The 6,158-nt window shown below is 38.0% G+C and overlaps 1 protein-coding gene across 6 annotated transcripts in view; it reads left to right on the forward strand.

Annotated features, from left to right (window-relative positions):
• The window catches only part of LOC124101748 (butyrophilin-like protein 10), a 24,248-nt gene extending 20,407 nt beyond the window's left edge, over positions 1–3,841 (forward strand). For all 6 annotated transcript variants that reach the window (XM_046457866.2, XM_046457861.2, XM_046457863.2 and 3 more), the window contains one exon: positions 3,478–3,841. In XM_046457866.2, coding sequence (XP_046313822.1) covers positions 3,478–3,521 — 44 coding nt within the window. In that variant the 3' untranslated portion in view covers positions 3,522–3,841. The remainder of the gene's footprint in view (positions 1–3,477) is intronic.
• The last annotated feature ends 2,317 nt before the right edge of the window (positions 3,842–6,158 follow it).

Here is a 6,158-nt window from a genome sequence, read left to right on the forward strand (position 1 = left end):
CTGCTGAGCCACAACTCCAGCCCCTATGTATATAATTTTGAAGATAGAACAAATTGGATTCACTGAAAGATTAATGATGGGTGTGAAGGGAAGAGGACTCAATGATGACTAAGCCTTTTGCCCTGAGAAAATGAAAGAGTAGAATCACCACTTATTGTGATTAAGAAATCCTGGAGTTTGTTTTGGAACATCTTAAATATGGAGATGTCCATTTGAGACATTAAAAGGGAAATGCTGAATAGGTGGTTTGAAATGAAATTAGAATTTAGGAGAGAGGTCCAGAGTTGAAACATAAACCTTGGAGTTGTCAACCTATGGATGGTATTTCATATTATGAGGCTCAGATGGACTCTTCAAGGGAGTAGATATAGATAGAGAAGAAGAGGTCCAGGAACTGAGCCCTTGGCCCTCTCAACATTCATAGGTCAGAGAGATGGAGTGAAACCAGCGAAGGAGAATAAAAAGAAGGAGACAGTAAAGTAGACAGGAAACTAGGAGAGCGTCATCACTTGGAAACTGAAGAAAGAGTTTCAGGGAGGAAGGAGTGTTCAATGGTGTTGAAAGCTACTGGTGAGTAGTAAGTAAGATGAGGACTGAGAATAGATCATTGAGAGAAGAAGTATGAATAAAATTTGAAGCCAAGAATAGATCACTGGAGTGCTAACATGGAGGATAGTTTGCTTCACAGAACAGCAGGGGAGAAATGTGTACTTACTGGAAAAGCTCTAGAGTCTCACTTTTAATTTTCTTTTAGATGTCTGAATGTTGATAATGAATAGATGGAAAGGGTAAACTGATGATGCAGAAAAAAGAGGGAAATGACTGAGTAATGTCTTATGTTAGGTAGAGGGATGGAGTTAGATAAGGGTTTGTGTTAGATAAGATTATTTAAAAGGAGGGTTTGTGTTAGATAAGATTATTTATAAGGGAGGGTTTGTGTTAGATAAGATTATTTAAAAGGAGATAAGACAGTATGTGGGACCGGATGCAGATAGGTGGGTAGTATGGTAGTGTGAGGATGTAAAAATTCTCTTATGTTGCTTCAATTTTCTTAGTGAAATAGGGTGCAAGTCATCAGCTAAGCCTGAGACTAGGGATGGCAATGTTGAGGAGAAAGAATGACATATGCATCTAAGAGAGTAATTAAAAACTATAACAGGCTTCTTAGGTAGTATTAAAGGCACTTTTGAGGTCCATGGTCATGAAATTAAACACACACATGGTTGGTGTGGTTTTCTGCAGCCTCACTTAGCTGCTTGAGTGTGGACACATAATGGGAAGTAAGTTGGGTTAAGCAGATGTTGGAATTTTGCCAAGAATGCATGACAAAGGGAGACAGATGAGTGTTAAATAGTGATTATTATGATCAGCCCTGGAATCTAAGCTGGGTTAGGGAAGATGAAGGATGCAAAGTGGATGAAGGACAATGAAACATGGTAGAAGGGCTGGGGGTGTAGTTCAGTGGTGGAGCATTTGCTTAGCATTTGTGAGACACTGAGTTCAGTCTCCAGTACGGGGGTGGGGGATGGTGTAGGGTCATTGGATTTTAGGTGTTCATTACAGTAAAAAAAAATGTTAGAGTGGGGGTACTAGAGAGAGTGAGTTAGAAAGACAGAAGGGGAGGGCAGTGGTTACAGAGCAAGATGCTTACAGTTGAGATAAGGGAGAGGTTGTGATTATTGCTAATGATAAAACGTTAAGTTCTAACCATGGGGAAGGTGGCTATGATATAGAAAAACGTCCCTGGAAAAGAGATCAAGGACCAAAGGAGATCAAGGGGTGGATCATATATTAGATAATGACACCAAGAATTAAGAACTAGTGATAGAGATCCTGCCAGAGCCAGCAGCTAAAATCATGGAATGGTGAGAGAGGGAAGAGGGACAACAGAAGACTGCAACATGGAATGGTAGATTCTAATGACATTCAGTTTTAAGGTAGAGGTTTTGTACAGAGGAAGGAGGGAGAATGAGCTGGAAGCCATAATGAGAAACAAAGTTTCACATATCCCCAGTGTATGAAGGATGTTGGAAAGAAAACCAGCACATTTGAAAAGATTACAGAGAAAGAAGTATCCTTACAAGAGATCCAGGTTTCAGTTAGAGCAAGAAGGTAAGGGAAATGTTAATTAAAGGTAGAATAGAAGGGATTTACTGGTGATTTGTGAGGCAGATTCCAGCTGGTGCAGTAGAAGGGTTTCATAAGTTAGGAATATTTCAGGTTGGGGTCAGAAAAGGAAAATTCAGAGTCATATGTGACTCAGGGTCCATGAGATAAAGAGTAAACAAGGGGGCTTAGGGCTGTTTGTGGTTAAATGTATATAAGGAAAAGGATGCAATAGAAGACGTGGATGTTTGGAGACAGACCGTGATGGCAAAGCTGTCAACGTTGTAGGGGAAAGAGATGAGAGTATGAATAGAGTCACACAGAGTTCTAAGGTTCCTCTTCACTTTTGGTGATAGAGGTGTAGAGGTCAGGGTGAAGTGGAATTATCTGTAGTAAGAGGTCTCTGGGACTCCCTTTTGATTCTTGTGGGTATGACATGGAAACTGGAGAATAAGAAGCAGGTCAGCCAAATAGAGCAGCTCAGATTGTATTACAATTCAGGGGTGCTCTATTCATGTAGCTCGCATAAGACTGGCATCCTGGAGGAGAGCAATGTGACTACCCTGGAAAAACACACTCTTCATAGCACCTTGAACACATCTTCAAATTTGTTGCACTGCTAGAATTCATTATTCATCTTGTCACAAAACTGTGACTCTCTCACTACCAAGAATTAAGTTTTCCTATTTCTCTTTTATGGCTCCTCACATACAGTAGGCTTCTGGAATAGGTGTTAATTCTTAACTCCTGAGTCTTATCATTATGGACCCAGAGATACAACATGACTTAGAACCTTGACATGGAAATGTCCAATCTCTTGATTTCTTTTCTTAAGGAACATCAGAAATATTCTCCTAACTTCCACCCTACTGGGCTCACAAGCTAACAAGCAGACTCGGTGGTCTTTCCTTGCTGGAGATGATTTTCTTCCCACACTGAAAGGATTTGCTTACCTGAAGTCAGCTCCTCTTTTGAGTGGCCCAGCCCCTTGGGCCTAATAGACACATGCTAAGATCCTGGACCTATATTGCTTCTGTTTTCCTTTCCTCTCTCTAAGTTTGTCAGTTCCTTTCCTTTTCTATTCTTTAATTGTTCTCCAAACAACATTTGTAGAATGAATAAATCAGAATTTCCTTATACAAGTGAAGAAGAATTGTACATTGATGAGTAAGTTCCCCCTAAGGAAACTACCCTTAGAGGGTTCTTAGCCTTAGAGGGCTACCATTCTTAGGGAGAACAAAGAACTCATTGTTTACAACTATCTTTCTTGTGTGACTTTAAGAAATACATTTACAGCTGACTACAGAGTTGCCTTTAACACAAAACTCCTATCTTTAATGTTTCCTTTATATCTTCTTTTTTTCTTTGCAGAGCGAAAATATCCTCAAGGATATGACTTCTATTTAGAGATTTGAACAACATCTGCCCAAGGATTCATCTTGCCTTTTAGCCACTGAGACACCTATGATATTCTTTTTGTCTCAGATACCTACCTATCGTAAATAGAAAAAAGTAAGAAGGTAGCAAGTCCAGAGGTTGCATATTGAGTAAACCTATAGGAGCTCCCATATTTTACCTCTCTTATGTCTGTATGTTGAAATCTTGTTTATCTCAATTTCTCTGTTTTGTTAAGATTTACTTTTATTTGATCTCATGCCTGTCATGTGTTAACACATGAGTAAAATTAAACATCTTAAGTGCAAAATGAAGAGGATTAAAAGCTTGATGAACTGTCTACTTTGTGTATATTTCATGGTGTGTGCTTCAGTGACAGATGACTTATTGGGGAGTGCAGAGCAGAGAAAATCTGCTCTGTGTTTTCTCTAAGCCAGATTTTGTTTTGTTTTTGCTGATGATGTTACATGGCACTTTGCTGACACAAAGGGGAACCTGAGAAAGAGGCATCTTCCTAAAAATTACTATGGATAAAGATTATTATATTTGTTAATATATTTGTTAAATATTTGTGCATTATTGGAGAAAGGACATAGAAATCTTGGAAATTCAAGAAGATGAAACTAGCCTTTAAAATTTTTTGATTTGTCCAGTTGATTTTAGAGTCTATATTATTATTATATCTCATCTTCCACATTGTTCCTTCCTATCTCTATGCCTTGTATCCACCTATTTTGTGTCTCTCCAAATTCATTTGTTGAAATCCTATCCTTCACATTGATGGTATTAGGAGGTGGAGCTTTGGGAGGTGATTAGGCTATTAGGTTAGAGTTCTTGTGAATGAAATTAATACTCTCATAAAAGAGGCTCAAGGAAGATCCCTCTTCCCTTCCATTATGTGAAGATGCAATGAGAAGATGCATCTATAAACCAGAAGTGGGGCTCTTACCAGATACCAAGTTCATCAGCATCTTAATCCTGGACTTTCTGTCCTCCAGAACTGTAAGCAATACATTTCTGCTATTTATAAGCCACCTAGTCTATGGCATTTTATTACAACAGCACAAACAGGCTAGGGCATCCTGCTTTGTTCCTTTTTTGGGGTAAGGGATTGGGATGTCTTTCCAATGGTTTGGCATGTAGGAATTGAGCTTGGGTTATGGAAAAGAGGAGAAAAAGGTCATGGGATAATAAGGGAAATGAAAACTATCTAGGAACCAGAAGTTTTGTTTTTTAATTATTTTTTAGTTTTAGGTGGACACAATATTTTTGTTTTATATTATGTGGTGCTGAGGATTGAACGCAGTGCCTCGTGTATACTAGGTGAGCACTCTACCACTGAGCCACAACCTCAGCCCCAGAACCAGAAGTTTTAATTGGCTTAAAACTCAAGATTTTTGAAACTTTGGATTCAGTGATGAAATAATTTCACCAGGGCAAAGCATATGACTGCTTCTAAAACCTTCACATAGGATGCCACAGGAAGGAGGCACACCAGAGAGATCTGTGTAGCTGTACATATCTGATGTCTACATTCTGAAGGTAAATTTTCACAATGAGAAACCTTTGAGGTATGCACCAAAGATCACAGGGGAATCCAAACCAGCTGGTATGACTCCCACATACAGCATCACTGGGGAGACCAAGTTGAGTTGGGGATCCCTTTGTAGGGGACTTCAGAGTCCTGGCCTGAGTTTCACTCACATATTTGCTTAAACCAAAGTGAGAGGAGGGGCAGTTGTTAGAACTACATGAAGAAATGTGTAAATTAATTATATATGCTAAGCAATTACATTATGAAGAACAGTGATTAGAAATTAATAGTTCATGTTAATGTGACAATCTTTAAAGGAAAATATTGTGATAAGGTAGAATGGGCATACTTGGAATTGAATCCTTTGTTCTTTGCTAGTTGTGAAGCCTTGGACAAGTTCCTAAACTTTATGGACTGCATGTTCCTTATCTGTAAAGTATCTTTTCACAGGGTCATTGTGAGAATTCATAGAATACATAATCAGTGAAAACAACTGGTAAAAATAATGATATTTGACACTTACGTAGTACTTTCCATGTGTCAGAAACTACTTAAAAATTAACACACATTAGCTTATTTCATCCTCAGAAAAAGAAACAAATGAGGTAGTTACTATTATGCCATTTTGAAGAGGAAACTGAAGCATAGGGAGGCTAAATAACTTTGAGAAACATAAAAGGTAAGAGAAGAGCCAGGGTTTAAGCCCAGGAAGCCAGGTTGTTAAGTACTACATTATATTGCCTCTCAGTGTAGTAACAATCACAGTTAGAACCATGTTCTAATGTAGGTCCATTATGAAGATGTTGAAACATGAAATTCAGAATGACTGGCATTCATGAAAGACAAAGAATATATAAAGATATAAAAATTACTTGAGCAATTACTGGATATGTTAGTTTATTTAAATAATGAAGCTTTCATCAGCAGCCAGGGCCATTACATATTCATTTTATTTAACATGTATGGCAGCATCATGATGCATTATTGTTATCTTCAGTTTGTAGAAAAGGATAGCAACAAAAACAAAGGCTTTGTGCTTAGCCTATCAGGCACTTTGAAAACTTTTAAAATACTTTATTTAATCCAATTTATATATTTATTTCATTTAATTCTCATAATAGCC

This window comes from Marmota monax, unplaced genomic scaffold, assembly GCF_021218885.2.
Source record: "Marmota monax isolate L192 unplaced genomic scaffold, Marmota_monax_Labrador192_F-V1.1 WCK01_AAM20220418_F8-fsc00052, whole genome shotgun sequence".
NCBI classification, from domain to species: domain Eukaryota; kingdom Metazoa; phylum Chordata; class Mammalia; order Rodentia; family Sciuridae; genus Marmota; species Marmota monax.